We start from the raw sequence: 27,184 nt of genomic DNA, 5'->3' as shown, positions 1-27,184 counted from the left end.
TACCCCTTCCTACACGTATTTCCTGTTGTCTTTTCTTGCTTTTGTTTTTTCTATTTAATCACATCTCACATACTGTTTCTTTCTCCTAATTCTCTTGTCTACTGTCCGTATCCCCCACTGGAATATTCTCTCCACGAGGGTGGGGATCTCTGTCTCTGTGTCCACAGCTGTGTCCCCATTGCCTACCACGGAACCTGGCACACAGTAAATGTGTAGTCGGTTGAATGAATCTATCTCCCTCTGGCCTCTGGTTCCCTGTATCGCTGCCTCTCTCTTTTGCTGACCATTCCTTGTCCCCTCATGTTACCCCCTCCCCATGTGGTACCTGGTGTGGGTGGCAGCCAGGGGCTCCTGGGGCCAGGTTTCCTGGTCCCCGTCTGAAACCATGCCGGGGTGACCTTTGCAGTCACAGGCCCCCAGTCAGAGCTCCAGATCAGCAATGTCTGCCGGGAAGTGCTCCAGGTGAGGCGATGCTTGGTGGTTTTGGGTGGGGGGAGGCGATGCTTGGTGGGTTTGGGTGGGGGCAGGGACCTGCTCACAACCCCAGAACACTCACAACACCCATCTCCACCCTCCTCTCAAGGGACTGGCTTATCTACACTCACATAAGAAGATACACCGGGACATCAAGGTGATCTGGGGGCAGAAAAGTAGCCTTGGTGGGTGGGGGCCTCTGGGAGATGGTAGTGGTTATTGGAGGGCTCAGGCGGTGTGTGACCAGGGAGCAGAGGCAGAGTTGGGCTGGCAGTAGGGAGGGGTGTCTCTGACAGCCTCTGATCCCCCCTCTCTTCCCCAGGGATCCAACATCCCCATCAACGACCCTGGGGAGGTCAGACTGGGTGAGTGTGGCTGGTGGGGGTGGGGAGGGGGACTGGCTGGGAGCCAGAGGGGACAGGGAACCTAGGTCAGTATGTCTCTCCCTCTGCCTCCAGCTGACTTTGGTATATCGGCCCAGATCGGGGCCACACTGGCTCGACGCCTCTCTTTTATTGGGACACACTACTGTCGAGGGGTGCCTGGCTGGCAGCCAGGGTTGGTGCGGGCTTGGTGGTGGTGGGCAGAGGCTTTCCGACCATGGATCTCTGGGAATCTCCATCCTGCCTTTTTGTCCTGCCGCTGCCTTTCTCTGTTGAGCGTTCTGTGTACTCTGTGGCTCTCGCTTGAGTTTTCCATTTCCCTAGGTCTTTCTGTGCATGTCTCCCCTCCACGTGTTTTTCTCAGTGTTTCTGTTGATTTTGATCCTGATCTCTGTCTCTCCATATCTGTCCATGGCTGTCTTTTTTGTCTGTTTCAGTCTGTGTCACTCCCTGTCTCTTTACCTCTCTCTGTCTGTTTTCTAGGCTATCTCTGACTCTCTGTCTTTTCCTCTCTCTGTATTATTTCTGTCTGTCTGTCTCCTTATGTGTCTGCATCCAACTCTCTCTGTGTCCCATTCTACGGCTCGCTCCCTGTCTCTCTCCTGTCCCCCCACCCCCTATTTAGGAGACTCCCCTCCTCTTCATCATGTCACCCCTGGCTCTCTGAGGGACTCTGCAACTAGGATGGCTCCGGAAGTGGCGGCCATGGCCCTGAAGGGGGGATAAAACGAGCTGTGTGACATCTGGTCTGTGGGCATCACAGCCATTGAATTAGCCAAGCTACAGCCACCCCTCATTAACGTTCACCCTCTCAGGTAGGCAGATGTGGCAGGTCAACCTGGCCCCAGAGATCCCACTCGACTCTGACCCTGAACACCACCCGCCGCCTGCTTCCCCACATCAAAACCCCCCCTACAGGGGATCCCTCTCCCTTCGAGCCCAACCCGAGAACCTCAACCCAGAAAGCATTTTCTCCAGTCCACACCAGGAGCCCCCAATGCAGGGAGTCATGCCTTGAGGCTCCCCTGAGACTTCTGGAACTCTGTAACATGATGAGCAGCATCCCCTGGAAGTGGCGTCCTATGCATCCTAAAACCTACCCCTCATTCTCCTCCTGTCCCTCACTGCTCTCTGCTGACCTCAGTGCCATCGGGGGTCCCTCACATCGTGAGATGTGACCTCCACTGGGAAGTCTAAATCCCATGTTCTGTCCTTGCTTTCTAGAGTTCTCTTCCTCATGACCAAGAGTGGCTATCAGCCTCCTCGGCTAAAGGAAAAAGGCAAATGGTAGGAGAGAATCATGGGAAGGCGAGGGAGAGAGGGCAGAGTCAGGGCTGATGGTCTGATGGGAGGGTCTCTGGTCCCCTCATCCCAGAACTTGCCTTTTGGAGGGGTTATTTATTTATTTATTTACTTTTAGAGGAGGGGGTTGAACCTAGGGCCTCCTGCATGCTAAGCATGCGCTCTAACACTTGAACTGTACCCTCCCCCAGTACTTGCCTTTTTCTTCCCAAGGTCGGCTGCCTTCCACATCTTCGTCAAAGTCACCCTCACCAAGAGCGCCAAGAAACGACCTGGCGCCAACAAGATGCTCAGTGTAAACCTCCCCTCCCTGAGCAGCCTTCCCAAACTCACCCCCTGTGAGATCCCCCCAGGGCCTCCCTCGGCTCGCTGGACCACTGATTACTTTATTCCACAGAACGCCTATGGCCCTTTCAAAGTCCCTGCTCCCTCTGAAATCCCCAGGGCTCTGCCTTCCAAGACCCTCCAAATTGTACCCCAGACCATTCACCCAAGATATGCTGAGTTCTAAAACCTCACAAGTTGCCAACGGCTTCAGGACCCATTCCTGGGGGTTCTCTGGAATTCCAGGGGACACCCGAGACACCTCTGGCATTCTCCAACTTCTCTGAATTCGTCTGATCCCTTCAGACACCTCAGAATCCCCCAGGTGGCAGCTGCCCAGACTTCCCCGCCTTCTTCCTCTATTGGCACCTTCACCGCCAGATTCCCTTAGATGGGTTCTCAAGCCCCTGTGCCAGCCCTCTCCCTGCAGCCCAGCCCTCTGTCTGCTGACCGCCTCCTCCTCCCACCCCCAGCATCAACTGGTGTCCCAGCCCGGGCTAAACAGAGGCCTGATCCTAGAGCTTCTTGACAAACTGAGGAACCCAGGGAAGGGGGCAGCTGTTGGCGAGATTGAAGATGAGGAGCCTGAGGTGAGTGGGCCTTGCTCGGATGACAAAAGCACTGGACGGTCCCCACCTTTGCTCAGGCTGCTCCCCTGCCTGGGGTGTCCATTTGTTGCCTCTCTTAGAAGGAGAAAAGCCAGGGAGCATGGGGGGCTTGGCACAGAGCAGGGGGCACAGAGGTTACGGGAGAGCCGTGGGCTCCAGACTGGGCTGCTGGAGGCAGGTGGGCCTGATGCGGCTGCCGCTCTGCCCAGCTACCCCCCGCTATCCCTCGGCGGATCCGATCCACCCATCGATCCAGCTCTGTGGGGATCCCAGATGCGGACTGCTGTCGTCACTAGAGAATCCTTAAGCTTTGGAGACCCTTGTAACCCCCTCATCAGATTGCCAGAGACCCCAGAGACTCTTCTCGCTTCTAAACAGACCCTCAGAGGCCCCCCATTACCATCTGATCCCACAAGAGGCCCCAGAGAACCTCATCTACAAAATGATTCTAGAGACCCCTACCTCTCCGCTCTGCACACGGACCCCATAAGATTTCCTATAACCACCAGGACTCCCAGAGACCTCAGAAACCTTGTTCTGATCCCAGATACCCAAGTGGAATCTAAAAACAAACACTCTATAACCATGTTGAGCCCCCATCTCCCTGATCACAAATCTTGACCCCAAAATGAGACCCCTGTAAACCAAGATCCCTCCCCTGAAGGGACAGCTCCAGTCCTAAGATCCTGGCTGCAGACCACTCCCACACACCACTTCTATACTTTCTATTCCCGAACCAATGTCCCCAGCTCACTGTGTGTCACCTGCATACCACCCCACCCCAACCCCCATGGCGGCACATGGAGTTCAGGAATCTCAGAGGCATGTAGTCCAGACCCACAGCTGACACGGTGAGACGCCTCCCCACTGACCCGCCGCCCTCCCCTCCCCCTGGGCCACTGCTGACTCTTTCCTATCCCACAGGCTCGCTTACAACCCCCTGGAGGCTTCAAGAGCAGCAGTCCTAGGTCAGGGACCCTCAGCGTGGGAGGGGGGCTGGGATAGGTGTGGGGACCGCCCGAGGATCACGCCTGTCCCTCCTCAGGAGGAACCTGTCAGAGTCCGAAGATGACTACGACAACGTGGACATGTGAGAGAGCGCCTCAGACCCCACCCAGCCCCACCATCCATGACCCCAACCTCAGCCCCTGCTTTCCTTCCACCACTCAGCCGTGACCCCTGGCTGGACACTCAGTACCCACACCTACCTTCACCCTAACCCTGACCCTCCCACACCAGCCCCCACTCTCCTCCCCACCAACCCTTCACTCCTAACCTCACCCCAACTCAACACTGGAGCCCCTGCCACATCCTAGTACCCAGCACTCACGTCATTCACTGATTCATGTTGGGCTGCTGCTCCAGACTGAGCTCCTTGACAGCAGGAGCCCTGCCTGCTCTCGCACTGCTAAAGCCGAGCATTCTGCTGGCACACCCTCTGTAGACTCTTTGTGAATGTATGTGTGAATGAATGAATGAATGAATGAATGAACAAATGAATGAGTAAACAGAATTTTCTCTTCCTTCCCCAGGCCTGTGGTAGTGGAGACACGCCCAGCAGATGATCTACTGCCCCCAGCAACCTCTATATCCAGGAATGAGTCCCCTGGGTTTCGGAGTGTGTGTTAGGAATCAGTCTCTGCACCCCCTCCCCTCCCCAGTGGACACAATATAGTGGTCATGACATGCCTGTGTCTCCCAATAAACATGATTTTAGCCTCTACTGTCATCTTGGTTTTCTGTGGCGAGGGGAGGAGGGCCGAATTCCTGGATGCCTACTGACCCCCCCGCCAAATTCAATGATCCTGTACAACATCAGGGATGCAGCACACAGACATTATTTCTACAGCACATGGTCACCTCTCCCGCAGCGGCCTTGGGAGGAGGGATTTGGGGACTAAGGGGCTTGCTCTAAGCATAAGGCATTTGAAGTGGGAGTGAAGGGCCAGCTGTGGGTGTCTCAGCTAAGCGGGTCCTCATACTGCTTGCGGAAACAATCACCAGCAGGGAAGAAATCCCAACATCTCTCTTGGTAGAGACCAGCCACCACGTTCCTCCCCACCAACCCTTGACCCCTAACCTCACCGCAACTCAACCCTGGAGCCCCTGCCACATCCTAGTCCCCAGCTCCTCCTAGATGTTGCTCCAACCCCCAGACCTCAACTGCAGCCATAAACCTAAACCCCTGGCCCTCATCTTTCTTCATCTTCTCACCCAAACTCACACTGAACCTCAGCCCCTGGGAATTCTGCCCCCTCCAGACCCTCAGTCCCAGAACTCAACCTCAACTCCAGGAGTCAACCCAGGCCCCCATCTCCCTCAGAGCCAGGCCTGGGGGAGATCCATTCCACACATCTCATCTATAACAGGCTCCCATGCGGCGTGCCCGGCACCAAGTGAGAACCAGACCCCCAGGAGCTCATAAGACCTGTGTTACTAGGTGGCTGTGATGATGCAGAGACCTAATGCACTGTCAACACTGATACCCAAGTGTTTCTGTTACTAAGATCGTCATGGTTATTAGTCCTGTAACCCTCAGCTCCAGCCCAGACAGAGACACATCCTGGCCCTCCTGAGCTGACTTCCAGCCCTAACCCACCCGAGTCCTTGCTCCCAACACCCTCCTCCCCCACTTAACCCATCTGTGTGCTTCAGCCCAACCCTCGCAGAAGAAATACCTCCTCCTCTACTCCCCAAGGTAAGGTTCTGGGCAAAAGCTGGTGGGCTGGATGCCAGGAGGCCAGGGTCCACAGATGGTGGGATACCAAGCTCTCCAGGGCTGGAGTCTAGGACACTAGTTCCCTTGAAGTCTGGGACGACCAGGATGATGATCCCACTGGGATGTGGAAGGGGCATCCCTGAACCTAGGGGTGGGACTCAAAATATTTAGCCTGATGAACACTCATCAGTAGCTGGTCCTAGGAAACTCCTGCTGTACCCAGCATTCACCCTTTAGTTGCCGGAGTTTGTTGATGTTGTTCGGGGGGGGCGGTTAGAGGGGAAGGCTGGAGTGGTGGTCAGATATTGTGGGGAGGGTCAGACCCAAGATGCAGCATCTGATCTGGCAGAGGCAGACTGCAGGGTGCCCTCTCTCAGAGATCATCTCATGTATTTCCCCACCCTCCCTCTCTGTTTCCAAAATCCAAGATCCGTTCTCCATCTGACGAGGGTCCTGGGGGGACTGCGGATGAGGGGCATCTGAGCCCAGGGGTAGTGGTCCGCTGTGCCAGTGGGCCTCACCCCCACACCCCCCAACTTTGGCCTACCCCCAGCCACCCGAAACCCCTACCTAACCGCTCACTCAGGTAACAAGGCAGGCTGGGGTAAGAGGTGGGCAGAGGTGGAGGTTGGGCAGGGCAGGGGGTGCTTTGGGGGCTGATTTTCCCCACCCCATCTCAGAGACTTCACTGTGGAAAGCAGCCCTCGGGAACATGACCAGCCCTCGCTGTTGCCCCCCAAGGAGGAATAGATGAAGAGAAAGGTGAGGCCAGCTGTGCTGAGGACTCACACCTCTGATCGGGGCTGGGGATGCCTGGTTGGCGTTGCGGGGCCGAAGACTAATAATGATGACAGGTGACATTTGTTGAGCAACTCCTCTGTGCCAGACACTGACCTCATGTCTTTACATGGTGTATACCTTCACAGATGGAGATAGATAGCACAGAGATAGATATTGTCCCCCATTTAAAAATGGGGGAAACTGAGGCACAGCGGGGTAAATAGACTTCGAAGGTCATAAAACTTTCAGGTGGCAGAGGCAGGATTTGAACCTTGGCACTCCAGAATCTTAACAACAGCAACTTCCTGTCCCCTCCTCTCTTCTGCTCGATGGGCTGCTGCCCTACCCCTATGGCCCACCCAGGGATGTGCCCTTCTCCTAAAGTTGTTCAATGGCTGCCCTCTCTGGATCCACAGCACGGCGGCCTCGACAAACCCCTCCACCAAAGGTGAGCATTCAGGAGATTCTCAGAGAATGTGATGGGGATGGGGAGGGTCCTTAATGGAGGTGGAGATGCAGGGACAAGGGGAGGGTCTTAATGGGGTGGGGGGAGTTTAGGAGCAGTGGCGGGGGCAGAGCTAGGGGTGACAGTTGGGGTTTAAGGATCAAAGATGGGTAGAGTGAAGATGAGTTTGAGAGTGAAAACCAGAAAAATTAGAGTTTGGAGGCCAGGAGTGTCAGATAAGGCAGAAAGGCCAGCGTTTGGGGTACAAGCCTAGGGACAGATGGACCCCATTTACCTCAGTTGGAGGTTAGTGGTAGAGAGGCTAAGATCAGCATATTGGGGTCAGGAGACTTAGGGATTAGAATGTAGCCGAAAGGGAAAGTATTTGGGGATCAAAGATGTGGAGACAAGGTCAGTGAAGGGTAAATGTTAAGGAAACAGTATTAGAATTGACTTTCTGTCACACTGGACAAAAAAAGCTATCCGTCAGGGCATCTGAATTTGAGGATCAGTGTTGAGATAGGAGTATAATTTAGGGACCAGACTGGTGAGAAGGGGGGATAGAATTTAGAGGGCTATTACGGGAGGCATGTTTAGTGTTGAGGTCAGAATTGAGGAGACAGAGGGTCAGGATTTGTGGGTCAGAGATGGAAGAACCAGCAGAACATGGGAGGTCAGACGCTGGGGAGAATGAGACCGGCTCCAGGGAACAGGTCAGGGATTGAGTTCAGATTTGGGAAAACAGGGACTGGAAATGTCAGTGTTGGAGGCAAGTAGAGAATTGAGGGTCAGGGCTGGGAACAGAGTACCCGTGTTTGGGGTCAGATGAGGGGGGCCTAGGAGGTCCTCGATGATGAGGCAGGTCCCAGCATCTTCATATCTGTTCCCCAAGACCAGCACTTACTCCTGGGAGCTGAGGAAGGCATTTTCATTCTGAACCGAAATGATCAGGGGGCCACGCTTGAGATGGTGTGGGCCAGGCAGCACTGCGGGTGAGCCAAGGGTGGGAGGCTGGAATTGGGAGGTGCTGGGGTCTTACAGGAGCTGTCTCCTCCATGCTCTGCAGCTCTTTCTAGCCGGAATACCCAGGTGTACTCCATCAACAATGTCCTCATGTCTCTCTCAGGTCTGGCTGTGGGTTGGTTGGGATGGGTTGGAGTGGGGGGTTCAGAACTTAAGGAGTCAAGTGTCAGGGGATGGGAGCTAGCTGGGCACAGCTGGAAAAAAACACTTAGGATCCCCTTCCACAGAGCCCACAATTCAAATCCCAGCCACGTTTTCAATGTAGGACTTGGGGCAAGAGACTTTGGCTTCCCAAGCCTCTGTTTCCCCATCTGTAAAATGGGGCTCACAATACTGCCACCTCTCAAGTCAGTTTTGAGTTATTCCTACAATGAGTTAGTCTTTACATTTCTTTGATGGTCATATGACAGTCCTTATCCCACATTTTACTAAACTAGAGTGAGCGAGCTGTAGGTTAAAATTTTGTGTCATTGTTTTACAAACGCTTTGTGTAAAAGAATTTCTCATTTGTGAGGAAACACCAAGCCAGATAGGATTTGTGAGCTCATTAATATCACATCCGGGATGAGAAACTTTTACAGAATCTCTAGGTATGTTTCTTCTTAAACTTTTGTAATATGTGTTACTTCAGCTGACTGGTTAAGTGTCCATAGTTTCTCATGTGACTACAGGCACCACTAGGGTTACGAACGTACTTATTTTAGGCAACGTTGTTCACCAGATCCAAGCACACTGCCTGGCCTCCCGTGGGCATTTAAAATATGTTAAGTGAGAAGCCAAGAAATACAGGTGCTTGAGATTTAAAGGCTTGGGCATTTCAAAGGGATGGGGCCCAGGGGAGGGATGGGGAAAGCTGGGAGTGTGCAGTGCCCTATAACTTCCTGCTTCCCCTAAATACACACACCCTGCACGAAAGTCCCCCCACCTGTATTCTCATAGCATCCTGTGCCTGCTGGAACGGAAAGAGGCCAGAGCAGGAAGCCCCATTGCTCACATCAGTCCCCACCGGCTCCTAGCAAGGTACGAGACCCCAGTGGAACCACAGACCCCTCTAATATCTGATTCCTGCCTCCCAACCCCCACCCCCACCCCCACTCACGCCTACCTTGTTCTGCAGGAAGGACATGGTCTCCACTAAGTTCCGGGATACCAAAGGTTGCCGGGCGTGCTGTGTGGGGGAGAGAGAATCTCGTGGATATGCAGAGGGGAGCGGGGCCAGGGGCATGACTTGGACTCTAGCCACTGAAGAGGGTTGCGATTTAAGGCAGGGTGTCCAGAGCCCGGGGAAAGATGTGTGGCCTTTGGGGGCGCGGGGCAGGGGAGACAGGATTGACCCTAACCCATCCTTCCCCACCTCCACAGCGGAGGGCGCTAGCTCCGGGGGCCCGTTCCTGTGTGGGGCATTGGAGACATCCGTGGTCCTGCTTCAGTGGCAGCAGCCCATGAACAAGTTCCTGCTTCTCCGGGTAGGGGGCCTGTAAGCACTGGGGACTTTGTCAGGTTCTGTGGCGGGGGCCTTCCACTCTTCTGCTGAGAGCTCTTTGAAGTCGGGCTTCCACCCGAGGTCTCTTCCCAATCACCCCGAGAGCCCGCTCACCTGGAGGCTCCCCTTCTGAGGCCCTCCGGTTCTTTAAGCCCCGCCCTTCGCCCCGGGCCTAATTCTTCTTCAGGCCCTGTGCCCCGCCAGGTCTCTTAGGAGACCCTATTCAGGTTCTTGGAGCCTCTAAGACTTTGGTGCCTTGGAGGCCACGCCCCCTGGGGGCCCGGCCTTTCTGTCCCCAATGCGGCACGCCCCCTAGTGGAAGCCACGCCCACTCTGAGACCACACCCGTCAACTTCTAAGCCCTCTGAGGCCTCAGCCCCTCAAGTTTCTACATGGCACCTCCCAAGACTGAGGGCTCCGGAACTCCTTCGGGAGCCCCAGGCCGACTCTCTTCCAAGGCCCCGCCCCTCCCAGGCCCCGCCTCAAACCTCCTCTGAGTCCGCCCCTTCCCGTGCGGCCCGCAGCAGGTGCTCTTCCCGCTACCCACGCCTCTGCCCGTGTTCTCAGTGCTGAGCGGGCCAGGCTCCGAGCTGCCCGCCGTGTGCATCGGCGTGAGCCCCGGGCAGCCGGCGAAGTCGGTGTTCTTCCACACCGTGCGCTTCGGCGCGCTCTCCTGCTGGCGGGGCGAGATGAGCGCAGGTGAGTGGGACAGGTCCTGGGAGGGGTGCGGCTTATCAGGTGAGCGGCGTTGGGTCTGGGTAGCTGGGCCCCAGGTGCTTAGCCTGAAGCGTAACTGGGAAGCGGGCTGAACTAAGAGGGGACTGGAGAAGGTTGGGTATATATAACTGGTGAGATGGATGACGGGGATGGGGAGAAGGAGGGTGTGAGGAACTCTGTGATGGCTGGGGTTTAGCCTGCTTGCCTGGGGATACAGACGATGCCTAGCAGAGTTTAGGGGAATGAGGTGGAATTGGTCCTTGCACTTCCGCCTCTCAAGCAGAGCACAAGGGCCCAGTACAAGAGACTCAGTTCGAGGAAGACAAGGTGATGGTGTTGATGGACGCTAAGGACCCTTCTGGCTCTCCCTCACTATTCCTAGATCTCGGATTTCCGACCCCCACATCATGTAACTGTCAGAAACACTGACTCTGGTCTTTGCCCGTCTTGCTTTGCTTTTCACACTGAACTTATTGTCTGGTCCCTCAGTAACCTTCTAAGCCTCACTTACTGCTCTTAAAGCTCCCTCTCTATCTCCTTCGAGGGTCTCTGAATCTGGTGACCCCAGAGGGGGCCCCAGTCCGGGGGCTTCGAACTCCAGAGATCAACATGACTGAAGCAGTGGAGGCCGTAGGTATGTGCAAGGACGTTTGGGCCTGGGGTCCCGGTTGGAGTGTTAAGTGAATTCCAAGGGTAACAGGCACTGGTTTCCTCCCAGCTTTGGTCGGGGGTCGGCTCCAAGCCTTCTGGAAGCATGGAGTGCAGGTGTGGGCTCTAGGCTCAGACAAGGGAAGCTCCTGCATCCCAGCACCCACAACCCAGTCCCTCCTTCAAACATCTCATTCATCACACGGATGGGAAAACTGAGTCAGGGTGTGAAGTCCTGGAGAAGCTTCCTCCAGTGTCAGTTCAGACAGGTCTCCCTTCTCTACCCCAGTTTCTCTTAGGTCCAGGGCTCATCCAGGGCCACCGTGTGACCTTGGGTAAGGGACTTTGCTTCTCTCTGAGCCTCAGTCTCCCAACTATAAAATGGGATCACTATAGAGATATGTGGGTTAAGAGCATGCACCAGACTGCCTGGGTTGGAATCCAGCTCAATGACCTTAGGCATATGACCTAATCTTCCTGTGCCTCACTTTCCTCCTCTGGAAAATGGAATGAAAAATGGTGCTTGGCTCACAGAACACTATGTGTCAGACTTTGCCCTTACGCTTTTGTATTTTACTTAATCCTTTTGGTCACCTCTCAGGTAGGTATTATGATGTCAAAGGTTGGTATTCTGAGGTGCAGAGAGATTAAGTCACTTGCTTGAGGTCACACAGTGGATAAGTGGTGTTAGCAAGACTGGTTATTTCTGGACCTGAGGATTGCAGAGACTACCTCCCTGCTCTCTTTGAGGGAGAGGGGAGGAGTCTTCTAGACACTGACACATGCACCTTTTCCCCCAGCTGCTGCAGGAGCTGAGAGGCCCCACCCTCACCTTCCATCTGCTTGGCTCCCCCAGGTATGAGCTTGGGTAGGGGACCGAGGACTGGGAAGGGGGAGGCTTCTGATGGAGAGAGGGCATCCTGACATGTCCCCAGCCACCTGGATCTTTGGCCTGAACATTCTCTCACTTGGTCTCCCTGCTAGCATCTCTGCCCCCTATAGTCCATTCCCCAACACAGCAGCTGAGGGGGAATTTTCATTTTGTATTTTTATTTTAGCTTTTTATTTTGACATGACTTTTAGACTCTCAGAGAAGTTACAAAAATAAAACTAAAAATTCTGTATCCCCTTCACCCAGATTCCTCATATTTTATTTTTTAACCACATTTGCTTTTTTCTTCTCTTTCATATACGTTTAGTATTTTTTCTATTTGCATGTGAATTATAGACATGATGACATGATGCCCATTTATCCCTAAATACTTCAATATATGTGACCTATACCAACGCAAGGACATACTCTTACAAACCAAAATACAGCTGTCAAAATCAAGGAACTAACACTGAGCTCTCACTGCCTTCTAATTCACACACCCATTCAAGTCTCACCAGTTGTCCCAGTGATGCTCTTTATAACCAAAAATCATACTTTTTTTTTTTTTCTGGTCCAGGACATGACCTAGGACAATGGGTTGCATTTGGGAGTCATGTTTATTTTTTCTTGAACCCGAAACAATTCTTCAGACTTTTCTTTGCATTTCATGACCTTGACACTTTTGAATCATATGGGATATTTGTTTTACCAAACGTCCCTCAAGTTTGATTGAGGTTTCCAGGTTAGGCATTTTGGGCAGGAACACCACAGTAATGATGGTGTGTCCTCCTCACTGTATCAGATCAGGAAGCAGATGTCAGTTTGTCCCATTACAGGCAACGTTACTTTGGTTATTTGGACAAGGTGGAGTCAGCCAAGTTCCCCATTAGAAATTTACACTTTTTTCCTTTGTATTAATACGTATCTTTTCTGATGATTTGTTGAGATGTTTGTAAATTTGCTATTCCTCATCAGACTTCCACACACTAGTTTTACCTTTGATGATTTTTGCCTGAGTCTACTATTAGGATGGTTACTAAATGGTGGTTTTCTACTTTTATCACTCCTTCTACATGTATTGGTTAGCATTCTACTGCAAGGAAGAGCTGTCCCTTCTCCACCATGTATGTTTGCATACATGTCCTGGTGTGTTCTTCCAGCATAGTCTGAATAGTTTCCATTTTATTCTACGGGTTGTAATCTATTAGAATCATTATTTGCAAGCACAAATACTCCCAGATTTAGCCATGAGAGCCCCTTCAAGGACCTCTTTGATCTTTTGACATGACACAGGCGGACTTTTCAAATCCAGATCTGACTGTGTCAGCCTCCACCTGTTCAACACCCAATCCTGGCCACAGCCCACACAACCATGACTTCTGCTGTCAAGCCCCCTCCCACCTCAAGGCCTTTGTGCAGGCTGTTCTCTCTGCTCAGAACACTCTTCCCTGCCCTTTCACCAAGTTCCCTCCTGAACCTCTTTCAGGCTCCAGCATCCACTCTTGGGGGGGCACCTTGGCCGACCCGTTGGGCTAGGACTCCTTGCTGTGTGCCTCACGCTGCTTTGCACTCACGTCATTCACTGATTCATGTTGGGCTGCTGCTCCAGACTGAGCTCCCCGAGAGCAGGAGCCCTGCCTGCTCTCGCACTGCTGAAGCCCAGCATTGTGCTGAGACACCCTCTGTAGACTCTTTGTGAATGTATGTATGAATGAATGAATGAATGAATGAATGAGTAAATGATTTTTCTCTTCCTTCCCCAGGCCTGTGGTAGTGGAGACACGCCCAGCAGATGATCCTACTGCCCCCAGCAACCTCTATATCCAGGAATGAGTCCCTGGGGTTGGGGGTGGGTGTTTGGAATCAGTCTCTGCACCCCCTCCCCTCCCCAGTGGACACAATATAGTGGTCATGACATGCCTGTGTCTCCCAATAAACGTGATTTTAGCCTCTGCTGTCATCTTGGTTTTCTGGGGGGAGGGGAGGAGGGCCGAAATCCTGGATGCCTACTGACCCCCCCCTAAATTCAACGATCCAGTACATCAGGGATGTAGCACAGACTTTATTTCTACAGCACATGGTCACCTCTCCCCCAGCAGCCTTGGGAGGAGGGATTTGGGGACTAAGGGGCTTGCTGTAAGAATAGGGCACTTGAAGTGTGAGTGAAGGGCCAGCTGTGGGTGTCTCAGCTAAGCTGGTCCTCATACTGCTTGCGGAAACAATCACCAGCAGGGGAGACATCCCAACATCTCTCTTGGTACATCTTCCAGACATAAGACTCCTAGGGTTTGGGGTTGGGGAAGAGTTGGTTGGTCACATCTTCAAATGCTTGATAAGATCTGAGCTTTTTACTGCCACCTGCTGATTGAACTTTTATTAAAATTCTCCATGTCCTTGCCCATTTTTCTCCCATTAACACCCCCTTACCTGACCCGTGTGTTCTGTCTCATCCTTGTTTATCAGACACTTCAGGAAAAACCTGGGGTTGGAAGGGATGTGAGAGATAGGTCAGAACCAGCCTTACTTACCTTCTCCTGATTGGCTGGCTGAGAACCCACCCACATGGAAGCCACAGCCCTTTCCTAACTGACCAAAGCCCGGTATCCCCTCCCCGGATGTTGCCGGCCACGGCCCCACCCTCCTGATTAGCCAGCGGGCCCACACTCACATGTAATTTTCCAGGTTGTGCTCCTCTAGCATGTGGGTCTCGAAACCATGCAGTGTCGTATCAAAGTCATCGCTGCCGATGCTGATGCCGCAGATGAAGCACTTGGTCTGTGGGTGGCAGGAAGCATCAGAGTCGAGGCCCATTTGACCCCCCCAGGGTCCTGTAATCCCTCTGGATCGCCCCCTGATATGGCCTACCTCCATATTGTCCCTCACTTGCTGTTGTTGGTCTCGGAGCTCACCAAGAGCGTCAGTGATCAGACCTGGGGAGGCAGGGTGCAAGTCAGTGCCTAATCTCTGACCAAATTCAGACTGCTTCTTCTTCTGGCTACCCCCTTCTGAGCCTTGCCTCCCATTCCCTAATCTCTCATCTCCCTAATCTCACCCTGCTGCTTGAAAGTAATACCTAGCATTTATTGAGCACTTAGCATGAGACCCTTACTACCTATGAATTGACTTATTTCTCACAACGACCCTATAAGACTAGTATAATTAATATCCCCATTTTACAGATGGAGAAACTGAGGTTCAGAGAGGTAACTTGCCCAAAGTCTCACAGTAGGGAGAAACAGAGCCAGGTCAAACAGATCCCGGGCCTGCACTCTCAGAGGAGCTAGTCTGCCTCTGGGCATCCCCACTCCCACAACCCCGACCAGCACTGACCCTGGATGATGGCCAGCAGGATGACGATGACAAAGAAGAAGAAGGTGATGTCGAAGACCACCCGGTACAGCTCATATTCATCACCTGCTGGGTCCTCAATCTCGTCCCCAATGCCCCCACCAGCTCGGACACCCACGTACATGTGAAACAGGTAACACTGTGGGGGCAAGGTGAGAAGCATATTAGTCATGCATTCAATCATTCGGTATTCACAAAGTACCTACAGGACCCTGGGCTAGTGGGGCAGGAGACTCACAGTAATGGCTGAGACAGCCCTGGGCTCCGCCCTCACATGGCATCAGACAGTGACAGCCCAGAAATGATCAGGGTTGTGACAGGGACAGCTCAGGCAGAGGGCTGAGGGCTGGGACAGGGAAAGCACAGTGTAATCGGGGGCGAGATGGGGGGAGTACAGGAAGCGCTGAAGCTCTGAAAGCCTCACAAAGCCTGGGTGATCAGGCAAGGCTTCCTAGAAGCAGGGACATGTGTGAACTGGAACTTGAAAGAAATGTTAGGTGGAAGAGAGTGTTCCAGGCAGGGAAAACCACACATGCAACGTCACCACTGGGGAGGAAAGAAGACATCTCGTTCCTGTGAGGAAGTGAAAGAGGGTCAGTGAAGCTGGAAAGTAGAGCTCCCGTGAGCAAGAACAGCAAGAGGAATGAGGTCCAGCTGATGGTCAAGGAGGGCTTCCTGTAGGAGGCAGCACTTAAGTTGAAAGGTGAGGCATCAAGGGAAGGGGTATTTGTACTCAGGGTCTGAGGTGGAGGTGGGGCAGAGAGACCGTCAGATGCAAAGGGCTTGGGTTGGGAGGAAATACATGATCTTAGGGGAACTGAGGGGCACCAGGCAGCCAGAGAGCAAAAAGCAAGAAGGACTGTGGTTAGACTCAGGCCAGGCTAGCTATTCCCTGGCTATTCATAAGCCATGCTGAAGGCACTGGGGAACCAAGAGGAAGTTCTGAGAAGAGAGAGGAACATGGTCTGCCTGGCATGTGGGAAAGATTTTACACTGTCCTTTTTGTGTCCCTGGGAAGTGGGAGAACCTAGTTGTCTTAGGTAAGGGCTAAGACCAGTGACTGGAGGGAACAAGGCTGAGTGGCAAGGCCAGGTCTGGGTGGTGGGGCTCAAACGTCAGACTGAGGAGCTGGATAGGTCCCAGGAGCACGGTGCCTGATTACAGGCCATCTTCTGAGATAAAGCCCTGGGACAATTCATTTAAATGTGGCCCATGCCTCTAGTAGGAGAAACTCAATTTGGTTATGATCATCTCTAGTAGACTAGAAGAGAAAAAAATGAAACCTGCATGGCATTCTTTGGGTGAAACTTTTAATTACAGATAATGATGACAATAGCTCACCTCTATGGAATCCTTGATCCCTACCAGGCAGTGTTCTACAACTATTTATTCTTAGATGATCAGGGAGCATCACTACGTCCTAAAAGCCACCCTAGGATGTAGGCACTGTTATTATACACTCATTTCACAGGTGAGGACACCAGAGCATAGGGAAGCTGAGTAGCCAACCCCAAAACATGTAGCTTGTAAGTCAGGCACTGTGCCTGAGCACCTTTCCAATAATAACAGCTTTAAAAGCTCAAATAATACGACAACAGTGGCTAACGTTTATTGAGCACTGTTCGAAGTACCTCACAAGTATCAGCTCACTGAACCCTCACGATAAGCCTACAAGGTAGGCACTGTTCCTAAGCCCCTTGGCAGATGGGAAACCTGAGGGTCAGGGGTGGTCGGAAGTTGCCCAAGAGCGTTGGGGGGAAGGGCTCACCGTCATCATGTCGTCACACTTCATGTCAGGCTCGTCCTCGTCCTCGCTCTTGCTGTAGAGCTTGCGGAAGAAGTTGAAGGCCACCACGGTGTACAGGTAGAGCACCACCGCCAGGAGGCCCACGGTCATCACCAGCTGGGGGCAGGCAATGGGCGGGTCAGCGCCATGTTCAGCCGGCCCCTCCACCTTGCCCAGCCTTCGGGCTCCTGACCCTGCTGCTACCCAGGTGGCTCTCCCTGCTGGGGCCTCACGACCCACACCCACCCTGGCTCAGCCTACTCGCCTGGCCCCTCCTCACCCTGGCCGCCCAGCCCTCACCCCTCCACCCTTGCTCAGACTGCCATGCTTGGCCCTGCCCGGCTCACATCCCTCAGGCAGTTCCTCTCCACACCTGTTTCCCATCGTGGGTGACGGAGGAGAGGATGGTGCGCAGTGTCTTGACCCCCCATGGCAATGTCCAGGAGGTGAGCAGCGAAAAAGAAGTTGTTGTAGTGCCCCAGGAGGGACATCACCATGTACCAGCCCAGGTTCAGGAAAGACTGTGGGCACACAGAGTCAGGGTCAGAGAGCATTCCTGAGGGTCAAGGAGAGCTCGGGGAGCCCCCGGAACATTCAAGAGGGTCAGGTGCGCTCTGGGGGGTCAGGGTGCCATCGCTGGCTTGGGATTACTTGAGGGATCAGGAACACTCTAGAACAATGGAGCACTCTGGGTGAGAAGCCATCCTGGGTGGGGTTGAGGAGCCCTCTGCAGGACGTAGTCTGGAAATCCAAGAGCATTCTAGGGGACAAGGAGCCTTGGGCGGGTGTTCAGAGGGTGCCCGAGGAACAGAGGTGCACAGAGGCTCAGGACTCAGTCCCTGGTCAGGGCTCCCTGGTGCTGGAGCCCCCAACCCTCCCAGGGCCCTTCTCCTGCAGGTCCCTCCCCCACCTACAAGTCCCTCCTCACATTGTCGGTGAAGATGACCCCGAACTTCCAGATCTGGTACTTGACGCCGATGGACATGAGCCTGTCAGGTGGAGGGAAGAGGGATGGCCAGATGCCGGAGGGTCAGACCCTGGCCACCTCCCCTGCCTGCCCCTGGCCTGGGCAGGATCACCCCTGGCTCACCAGATAAGCAGCCCCGGCGGTGGCTCAGGCTTGCGTTCACTGTGCGCTGTGATCTCCAGCGTGGACAGATCCATGCCCAGCAGCTCGGCGATCCACTCCCGCCCACAGATGTCCCTGTGCTTGTCCAGGACCTGCGCAGGAGAGCAGAGGGCAAGCAGACAGCACTGGAGTGGGGCGAGTCATGGCCTGGGTTGCAGAGGCATCTGGGAACACTCTGAATTTTGTGTGAAAAATTGGGAATGCATTTTTCTGGGAAGAAGGGCCAGAGCTTTTTTCAGATCCTCAGGGGGAGGGTCCAAACGTGATAAAGGTCCAGTTAATTCATTAGCCAAATTATTTGGGATAACATTATTATTAGGCAGGTGGGCAAAGAATCCTATACAACTGGGCCGCCTGTCATCTATGGACTTATCTCCTCCCCCTCACCCCCTTACTCACTCTGCTCCAGCCACACTGGCCCCCCTCACGGCTCCTCAAATACGCCAGGCACGTTCCTCCCCCAGGACCTTTGCACTGGCTGTTCCCCCTGCCCAGGGCGGTCTTCCCCCAGATTTCCCCCTGGCTCACTCCCTTACCACCCTGCACAAGAAAGAGCAACCTCTCTGGGCCAGCACCCACGCACCCCCCAACCCTCTTACTGGACTATGTTTTCCTTCTGCAGCACACTTATCACCGCCTGAACACCATAAACGTGTTCCTCATCTGTCTGTCCAACTCGAGCATCAAAATGTGTTTACTGCTTGAAACGTACCTACTGCTTGGACTCCACGCCCTCCAAAATTGTTCTTGGCACGTAGTAGGTGCTCAGCAAACATCTGCTGAGTGAATGAACGTATCAGCAAACATGTATCTTTTTTTTTTTAGGTGCAGGTACTGGGGATTGGACCCAGGACCTCATGCATGGTGGGCATGTGCTCTGCCACTGAGCATACCGCAGCCCTGATGTTTTCCTATGGGCCAGATACTGTGCACCTAGTAGGTCATATAAACTTTACAACAACCCTGTGGGGGCGGCCCTCTTATTACCTCACTTTGAACGTGAGGGAAACTGAGACACCGAAAGGCTCACACAGCTAGGAGGAGACAAACAAGACAGTCCAGCTCCCGAGTCAATGTGCTTAAAACACAATGCTTTACTTCCTCCCCTAAAATTAGTATTTATTGAGTACTTACTCTGTGCCAGGCACTGCGTCATGCTTGTTATGCACATCGTCGCTTTCCAGAGAGGGGTGTTCTCATGCCTATTTCCAGATGGGCAAACTGAGGTGCTCCCTCAGCAAATCCCCTCGCCCAAGGTCACACACACAGCGAGTGCCTGATGGGGCTTAGATGGCCAGGTGGCAGGAAGGGACCCAGCCCAGGAGGCCCATCTACTGCCCCATTCACATTCTCTCACCTTCCGCTTGACGAACTTGTCCCAGTAGTTGCTGGGGAAAGACCTGCCGAGAGAAAGAGGCCACAAGATGTCAGGGCAGGAGGGAAGAGGAGCCACCAGCCAGGCCAGGGGGCTTTGGAATTCCAGTCCTTCTCTCACAGGGGACTCCACACAGTGGGGTCGCATCTCACTCGGGGTCAGGCTCTAAAGACCCCGTGCCAGGTGAAGTTTGTCCTTCCCCCCTACTGCCATCTTTTGGGGAGCTTAGGGGAGGTAGGTGGCTTGCATTTGGAGCCGGGATGTGCAAAAACAAAAAACAAAAGACAAACAACATAGACCTGAATTCAGGTGGGGAGGCAGGGCCAGCGGTCTGGCCTTGCTCTGGCTCTGGGGAACGGTGTGCTTCCTCAGTGTTTCATTTAATTTTGTCTGATGAATCAGACTCTTTAGTTACCAGTTTTATAAATGACGAGTTGATGCTCTAACATCCTGCCAAGGTGGCCAATGGGTTTTGTTAGCAGGGGGTGGGATGGGGAGTGGAACAGAGATTTACTATGAATCCATGGATTTAGATCTATTTGCTGTTTCAATTCATAGCCCTTCCTGTCCTTCCTGATGCTCAGATTGTCCCTGATTTGCCCAGTGGGGACCCCTTCTAGGTGGTGGCTGGGTCCTTTCAGCCTGTCACCATTTTTCATTCAGCACATCCTTGCTTTCTGATAAGGTAATCCACTCTCATCTTGCATTTCCCTGCCCCAGCCCTGAAATCTGCCACTTCTCCAAGCTGCTTGGCTCCTCGTTGAGGAAAATGGTATTTAGAAGTCAAGGTCTTAGGTGGGTAGGTATAGATTAGTGGTAGAGCACATGCTTAGCATGCATGAGGTCCTGGGTTCAATCCCCAGTACCTCCATTAAAAAAGAAGATAAATAAATAACCTAATACCCCCCCTGTCTTGTTGTCCTAAATGCCCAAGTTAATGTCGCCCCCTTTGAACACTCAAGCCACCTCAGAATTCAGACTCATAAGAGTTAATTAAGCACATCTTCCTCCTTCCCCTCCCTCCCATCCCTCCTTCCTTCTTTCCTCTCTCCCTCCCTCTCTCCTTTGTCATTCATTCACTTAGCTTATAAGGCCACTTCATAGGGCCTCAAAGACCGAGTGATGCTTTCTCTCTCCAAATCCAAGTCCATGATGGACACACTGAGTAGGCAATCTGTGGTCCAGCCCGCTGTGCCTGTCTTAGGTTGTCCTCCTCTGAGGATCTTACCCGTCGTTGGCTATCCAGCCGTCCATGCTGGACACATTCAGCAGGTAATCTCTTGTCCAGCCAGCTGTGCCTGTCTTAGGTTGTCCTCCTCTGAGAATCTTACCCGTCATTGGCTAGTCAGCTGTTCATGATGGACACACTGAGTAGGCCATCTGTAGTCCAGCCGGCTGTGCCTGTCTTAGGTTGTCCTCCTCTGAGGATCTTACCCGTCATTGGCTATCCAGCCGTCCATGCTGGACACACTGAGTAGGCCATCTGTGGTCCAGCCGGCTGTGCCTGTCTTAGGTTGTCCTCCTCTGAGGATCTTACCCGTCGTTGGCTATCCAGCCGTCCATGCTGGACACATTCAGCAGGTAATCTCTTGTCCAGCCAGCTGTGCCTGTCTTAGGTTGTCCTCCTCTGAGAATCTTACCCGTCATTGGCTAGTCAGCTGTTCATGATGGACACACTGAGTAGGCCATCTGTAGTCCAGCCGGCTGTGCCTGTCTTAGGTTGTCCTCCTCTGAGGATCTTACCCGTCATTGGCTATCCAGCCGTCCATGCTGGACACACTGAGTAGGCCATCTGTGGTCCAGCCGGCTGTGCCTGTCTTAGGTTGTCCTCCTCTGAGGATCTTACCCGTCGTTGGCTATCCAGCCGTCCATGCTGGACACACTGAGTAGGCCATCTGTGGTCCAGCCGGCTGTGCCTGTCTTAGGTTGTCCTCCTCTGAGGATCTTACCCATCGTTGGCTATCCAGCCGTCCATGCTGGACACACTGAGTAGGCCATCTGTGGTCCAGCCGGCTGTGCCTGTCTTAGGTTGTCCTCCTCTGAGGATCTTACCCGTCGTTGGCTATCCAGCCGTCCATGCTGGACACATTCAGCAGGTAATCTCTTGTCCAGCCAGCTGTGCCTGTCTTAGGTTGTCCTCCTCTGAGAATCTTACCCGTCATTGGCTAGTCAGCTGTTCATGATGGACACACTGAGTAGGCCATCTGTAGTCCAGCCGGCTGTGCCTGTCTTAGGTTGTCCTCCTCTGAGGATCTTACCCGTCATTGGCTATCCAGCCGTCCATGCTGGACACACTGAGTAGGCCATCTGTGGTCCAGCCAGCTGTGCCTGTCTTAGGTTGTCCTCCTCTGAGGATCTTACCCGTCGTTGGCTATCCAGCCGTCCATGCTGGACACATTCAGCAGGTAATCTCTTGTCCAGCCAGCTGTGCCTGTCTTAGGTTGTCCTCCTCTGAGAATCTTACCCGTCATTGGCTAGTCAGCTGTTCATGATGGACACACTGAGTAGGCCATCTGTAGTCCAGCCGGCTGTGCCTGTCTTAGGTTGTCCTCCTCTGAGGATCTTACCCGTCGTTGGCTATCCAGCCGTCCATGCTGGACACATTCAGCAGGTAATCTCTTGTCCAGCCAGCTGTGCCTGTCTTAGGTTGTCCTCCTCTGAGAATCTTACCCGTCATTGGCTAGTCAGCTGTTCATGATGGACACACTGAGTAGGCCATCTGTAGTCCAGCCGGCTGTGCCTGTCTTAGGTTGTCCTCCTCTGAGGATCTTACCCGTCATTGGCTATCCAGCCGTCCATGCTGGACACACTGAGTAGGCCATCTGTGGTCCAGCCGGCTGTGCCTGTCTTAGGTTGTCCTCCTCTGAGGATCTTACCCGTCGTTGGCTATCCAGCCGTCCATGCTGGACACATTCAGCAGGTAATCTCTTGTCCAGCCAGCTGTGCCTGTCTTAGGTTGTCCTCCTCTGAGAATCTTACCCGTCATTGGCTAGTCAGCTGTTCATGATGGACACACTGAGTAGGCCATCTGTAGTCCAGCCGGCTGTGCCTGTCTTAGGTTGTCCTCCTCTGAGGATCTTACCCGTCGTTGGCTATCCAGCCGTCCATGCTGGACACATTCAGCAGGTAATCTCTTGTCCAGCCAGCTGTGCCTGTCTTAGGTTGTCCTCCTCTGAGAATCTTACCCGTCATTGGCTAGTCAGCTGTTCATGATGGACACACTGAGTAGGCCATCTGTAGTCCAGCCGGCTGTGCCTGTCTTAGGTTGTCCTCCTCTGAGGATCTTACCCGTCATTGGCTATCCAGCCGTCCATGCTGGACACACTGAGTAGGCCATCTGTGGTCCAGCCGGCTGTGCCTGTCTTAGGTTGTCCTCCTCTGAGGATCTTACCCGTCGTTGGCTATCCAGCCGTCCATGCTGGACACACTGAGTAGGCCATCTGTGGTCCAGCCGGCTGTGCCTGTCTTAGGTTGTCCTCCTCTGAGGATCTTACCCATCGTTGGCTATCCAGCCGTCCATGCTGGACACACTGAGTAGGCCATCTGTGGTCCAGCCGGCTGTGCCTGTCTTAGGTTGTCCTCCTCTGAGGATCTTACCCGTCATTGGCTATCCAGCCGTCCATGCTGGACACATTCAGCAGGTCATCTCTTGTCCAGGCAGCTATGCCTGTCTTAGGTTGTCCTCCTCTGAGGATCTTACCCGTCATTGGCTATCCAGACGTCCATGCTGGACACATTCAGCAGGTCATCTCTTGTCCAGCCGGCTGTGCCTGCTGAGTGCCCTTGGACTACTTATCTTAAACACTCTGTGCATCAGTTTCCCCTCTTGCACGATGGGACAGTAACAACCAGACCTACCTCACAAGGGCCATACAGCACCTAAGAGAGCTCATGCACCAAAGCTTACAGCACAGAAGCTACCATGTGGGGAGCACTCTCTCAGCAGTGTCATCACCAGTAACAACCTCACAAACACAAGCACCGTTATCTACATTTTACAGGTCAAAACCGAGCCCGTGCAACCTGTAAAAATCAACAAAGCACTGAGGCGGAAGACATCAAACGTCCGCCAGCAGGAGAACAGTCCCACGTGGAACACTATACAGCCATGACAACAAACAAATCGCATCCACACAGAGAGGGGATGGATCTCACTAACCCAGGGCTGAGTGGAAGATGCCAGGAGAGCTCCCCGTTCAGAGCAGGCAAACCTGAGCTAAGCTAACTGGGACGCACACGTGTGCGGTAAACCCACATAAAGCTGGGCCGTGAGAGCATAAAGGTGGTGAGCAGGGTGGGGGCGGTTGGCACAAAACATATGAGACAAAGGACGAGGGGCGCCAGCAACACAAAGCTTTGCAATTTGGATGGTGATCACACGGGTGTTCATTTACAATTACTTGCTGAACTCTGTATTTATGTACTAGCCTTTATGTTTTATAACCAATTTTTAAAACGCCATCCCTCCTCCTGCCCCAACTTCCTTGGCTTCCTAATCCTGCACATCAAAGGAAGCCACATCTTATCCAAAATATACAAAGAGTTCATACAACTCAATGTCAAAAACCAAAATAAACCAAACCAAACCAAACAAACAAAAACAAACCACCCTGTTAAAAAAAGGGCAGAAGACCTGAACAGACATTTTCCCAAAGATGTACAGATGGCCAACAGACACAAGAAAAGATGTTCGACGCTGCTAATCACCAGGGAAATTCAAATCAAAACCACCATAAGATATTACTTCACAGCTGTCAGAATGGCTATCGTCAAAAAGGCAAGAAACAACAAAATGTTGGTGAAGGTGTAGAGAAGAGAGAACTCTTGTTGGTAGAAATGTAAACTGGTGCAGCCACTTTGGAAAACAGGATGGAAGTTCCCCACAAAATTAAAAACAGAACTACCAAGTGACCCAGCAATTCCACTCACGACTATATATCCAAAGAAAACAAAAATACCAATTCCAAAAGATACATGCACATTTTCATGGCAGCACTATTTACAACAGCCAAAATATGGAAACAACCTAAGTGTCCATCAACAAATGAATGGATAAAGAAAATGTGACACCTAAACACACACACAATGGAATATCACTCAGCCATGAAAGAATGAAATTTTGCCATTTGCAACAACATGAATGGACCTCGAGGCTATTGTGCTTAGTGAAATGAATCAAAAGAAGACAAATACTGTATGTTTTGACTTACATGTGGAATCTAAAAAATAATAAATAAAACAAATGAATGTAACAAAACAGAAAGAGACTCACAGATACAGAGCACAAAGTAGTGGTTACCAGAGGGGAGTGGGGTTGAGGAGAGGCAAAGACAGGGGAAGGGGATTAAGAGGTACGAAATACTAGGCATAAAATTAGTAAGATACAGGATAATGTACAGCACACGAATATAACTGATATTTTATAACTTTACGTAAAATATAGTCTATAAAAATACGTAACCACTATGTTTCACATCTGAGGCTAATGTAATATTGTAAATCAACCATACTTCAATTAGAAAAGAAAAAAGATAGCCACACCCTGCAGGCTACCCCCAACTCCCACCCCCCCAGTGTTGTGAGTGGCACCATGCTGGCTACTGGCATGGGGGTGGGAATGGAGGTAGAAACTCACAGCTTTAGGACAGCCAGGTTGGCTTCCAGGTCATAGGCATTCTCCTTGGCCTGTGTCTCCACATAGCGCTCCAGGGTGGCCAGATTCTCAGGATTATACCTAGAGGAGAATAAAGATGGATGAACAGAGAGGAGACAGGAGTTGAGCTCAGTTACTCTGTGGGGCCAGGGAGGAGGGTCACTGTAGCCTGCGCCTCTCTCTCTTCCTTTCTTCCCTTTCTTTAGCTCTGTCGCTGGCCACTTAGGCTCTACCCAAATACTGAATCAGCTCTATAATTTCTAATAAAACTTATCCACACCCCAGACCTAAGCCAAAGCTCTAAACTGCATCAGAGCCTTGGGTCTTTTCTAGCTTGCCTCCTCAACCTTTCAGACAGCCAGTCATTGCAGACTGTATACCTAGCCTCCTAGACATCTTTGCTACCCACCCTTACCTTCCCTCCCCAGATCTCATTCTGGTCTAGCCCCGTCCTCTCCTGCCTAGCTCCCCTCATCACACCCTGACCACTACTGGTTCTAACTAGCTACTTGGTTTGTTTGGATTCTGAACTGGGAACCCTATGAAAGCATGGCCTGCGGCTGTCTTGGTCAACTCTGGTCTGCAGCATTGCCCAGCACTCACAGACTAGATTTTAGTAAACATGTGTTAAATGAATAATGAGAGGTGAAGGAAGGGAGAGATAAAGAGGCACTAAGAGACACGAAGAGACTGAGGAGCAGACACAGAGAGACATTAAGGCAATTAAAGGGGAGACTGGCGGTAGGAAACGCTATCTTCTGCCTTTAGGTCTTCGCAGTGCTATTTCCTTAAACACCTCCAGGATGATAGGTGAGAACCCCAGGGCAAGCCCAGGACTGACCACGCCTTACTCCAGAAAGTTCTCTCCTCCGCCCCGCTTGGCCAGAAGCGCTCCCTACCACCGAACTCAGACCTGTCGATACCCTTGAGCGTCTTGCCCACGTTTGCTCTCACCTGCTCAAACATCGCCAGGACTCCGTCGCCTCCCACACCCGGGGTGAAGCCGCAGACCCGGCCGCCGCAGACCCGGCCGCCGCAGACTCGGCCGCCGCAGACCCGGCCGACGCGGACTCCTCGAGGACCGGAAAAGGAAAGATTGGTGGAAACGGAAACTACGTCATTGTTTTCGCTCCGGCGCAGTTAGCGCATGCGTGTATGCTCCACCCGAGCAGAATCAACGGCGTGAGAAAAAGCCTGGTCTAGCCAAGTGCGCAGGCGCCCTCTCGAGGCACGCTGGCCAGGAGGCGGGGCTGAGGTTTTCCCCGGCCTCGCGTACCCTGTTCTAGTGCCTGCGGTGTGCGCGCGAGCTGCCAGGGAAGGAGACGGATCCCTGACGGCGTGCACGCACGTCGCGTTGCTCGCGACCGTGAACTCAAAAGCTGTGCTGGAATGCACGTATCAGTCTCCCTTTGGGCCATGGCCAAGTCCCGAGGAAGGTGCTTTTTGAGGTCCCCTTTGCCTCACGCCATGATCCCTAAAGCAAGATCCGAGCTCCACAATTTCAAGTCCTGAACCCGGTCCCCACGCTGCACCCTGACGCCAGGGTTAGGGGCCTGCAAAGCTGTTGTGCTCTGCCTGTCAGGGACAGGGGTGAGGGCTCCTGGACCCCGCCAGATCACGCCCAGGCCCCATAGGCTCCTGTCTTGTGGGTGAGAGCGAGCACCGCATGTGTGTACAGGTTCTGCACACTGCAGGCATGAAAGCACATGCATGTGTCGTATATGTGGAGGTATATGCTCTGGGTACATCCACATGTACGCACACGGGTATCCAGACACGTGCACGTTGACTGGTCTTCACACTGCACAGGGGGTTACCACTAAGTGCCTTATGAGCCCCACCCCCACCACCCCGGAACAGTAATGGACACTGCATGGTCATCCCCGTGCAGACCTGCCGTCTACCGGTTGTGGCCAAAGTCTCAAGCACTCAGCAGAGGTTCAACTACAGTTTTTAGCTGCCACCCAGAACGAGGGAGGGAGTGTCAGGGCACCCCCCCCACCCCAGGTCATAATTAAGATAGTTTGCATCTGGTTTACATTCAGCCCAAGGCCCTGGAGGTGGAGGGGGGTCCCCTGGGTCCCAAGGCAAGCTGCCTCTCACAGGCTTTCAG

The 27,184-nt window shown here is 52.9% G+C and overlaps 2 protein-coding genes across 2 annotated transcripts; one reads left to right on the top strand and one right to left on the bottom strand.

Moving 5' to 3' along the window:
• The first annotated feature begins 300 nt into the window (after nucleotides 1-300).
• Nucleotides 301-13,732, top strand: LOC141574151 (mitogen-activated protein kinase kinase kinase kinase 1-like). The gene is given in 29 exon segments (XM_074347940.1): nucleotides 301-361; nucleotides 407-462; nucleotides 584-631; nucleotides 797-839; nucleotides 933-1,004; nucleotides 1,540-1,672; nucleotides 2,082-2,144; nucleotides 2,373-2,454; nucleotides 2,957-3,073; nucleotides 3,301-3,379; nucleotides 3,884-3,942; nucleotides 4,016-4,059; nucleotides 4,137-4,181; nucleotides 5,747-5,789; nucleotides 6,239-6,355; nucleotides 6,357-6,421; nucleotides 6,509-6,584; nucleotides 6,954-7,038; nucleotides 7,928-8,015; nucleotides 8,112-8,166; nucleotides 8,975-9,078; nucleotides 9,176-9,249; nucleotides 9,421-9,524; nucleotides 10,066-10,240; nucleotides 10,542-10,603; nucleotides 10,802-10,892; nucleotides 10,977-11,043; nucleotides 11,703-11,762; nucleotides 13,544-13,732. Coding segments are annotated over 29 exon segments (2,238 nt in total). The 3' UTR covers nucleotides 13,614-13,732.
• Nucleotides 13,733-13,822: 90 nt separating this feature from the next.
• LOC141574150 (ryanodine receptor 1-like) lies at nucleotides 13,823-26,540 on the bottom strand. Its single transcript, XM_074347938.1, is given in 15 exon segments — nucleotides 13,823-14,061; nucleotides 14,208-14,259; nucleotides 14,449-14,555; nucleotides 14,646-14,710; nucleotides 15,111-15,267; nucleotides 16,897-17,031; nucleotides 17,288-17,341; nucleotides 17,343-17,435; nucleotides 17,843-17,903; nucleotides 18,005-18,135; nucleotides 19,401-19,443; nucleotides 25,054-25,152; nucleotides 26,026-26,144; nucleotides 26,236-26,455; nucleotides 26,536-26,540. Coding segments are annotated over 15 exon segments (1,437 nt in total). The 3' UTR covers nucleotides 13,823-13,965.
• Nucleotides 26,541-27,184: the final 644 nt, after the last annotated feature.

This window comes from Camelus bactrianus, chromosome 20 (assembly GCF_048773025.1).
Source record: "Camelus bactrianus isolate YW-2024 breed Bactrian camel chromosome 20, ASM4877302v1, whole genome shotgun sequence".
NCBI lineage: Eukaryota > Metazoa > Chordata > Mammalia > Artiodactyla > Camelidae > Camelus > Camelus bactrianus.
This window is presented reverse-complemented; position numbering and strand designations above follow the sequence as displayed.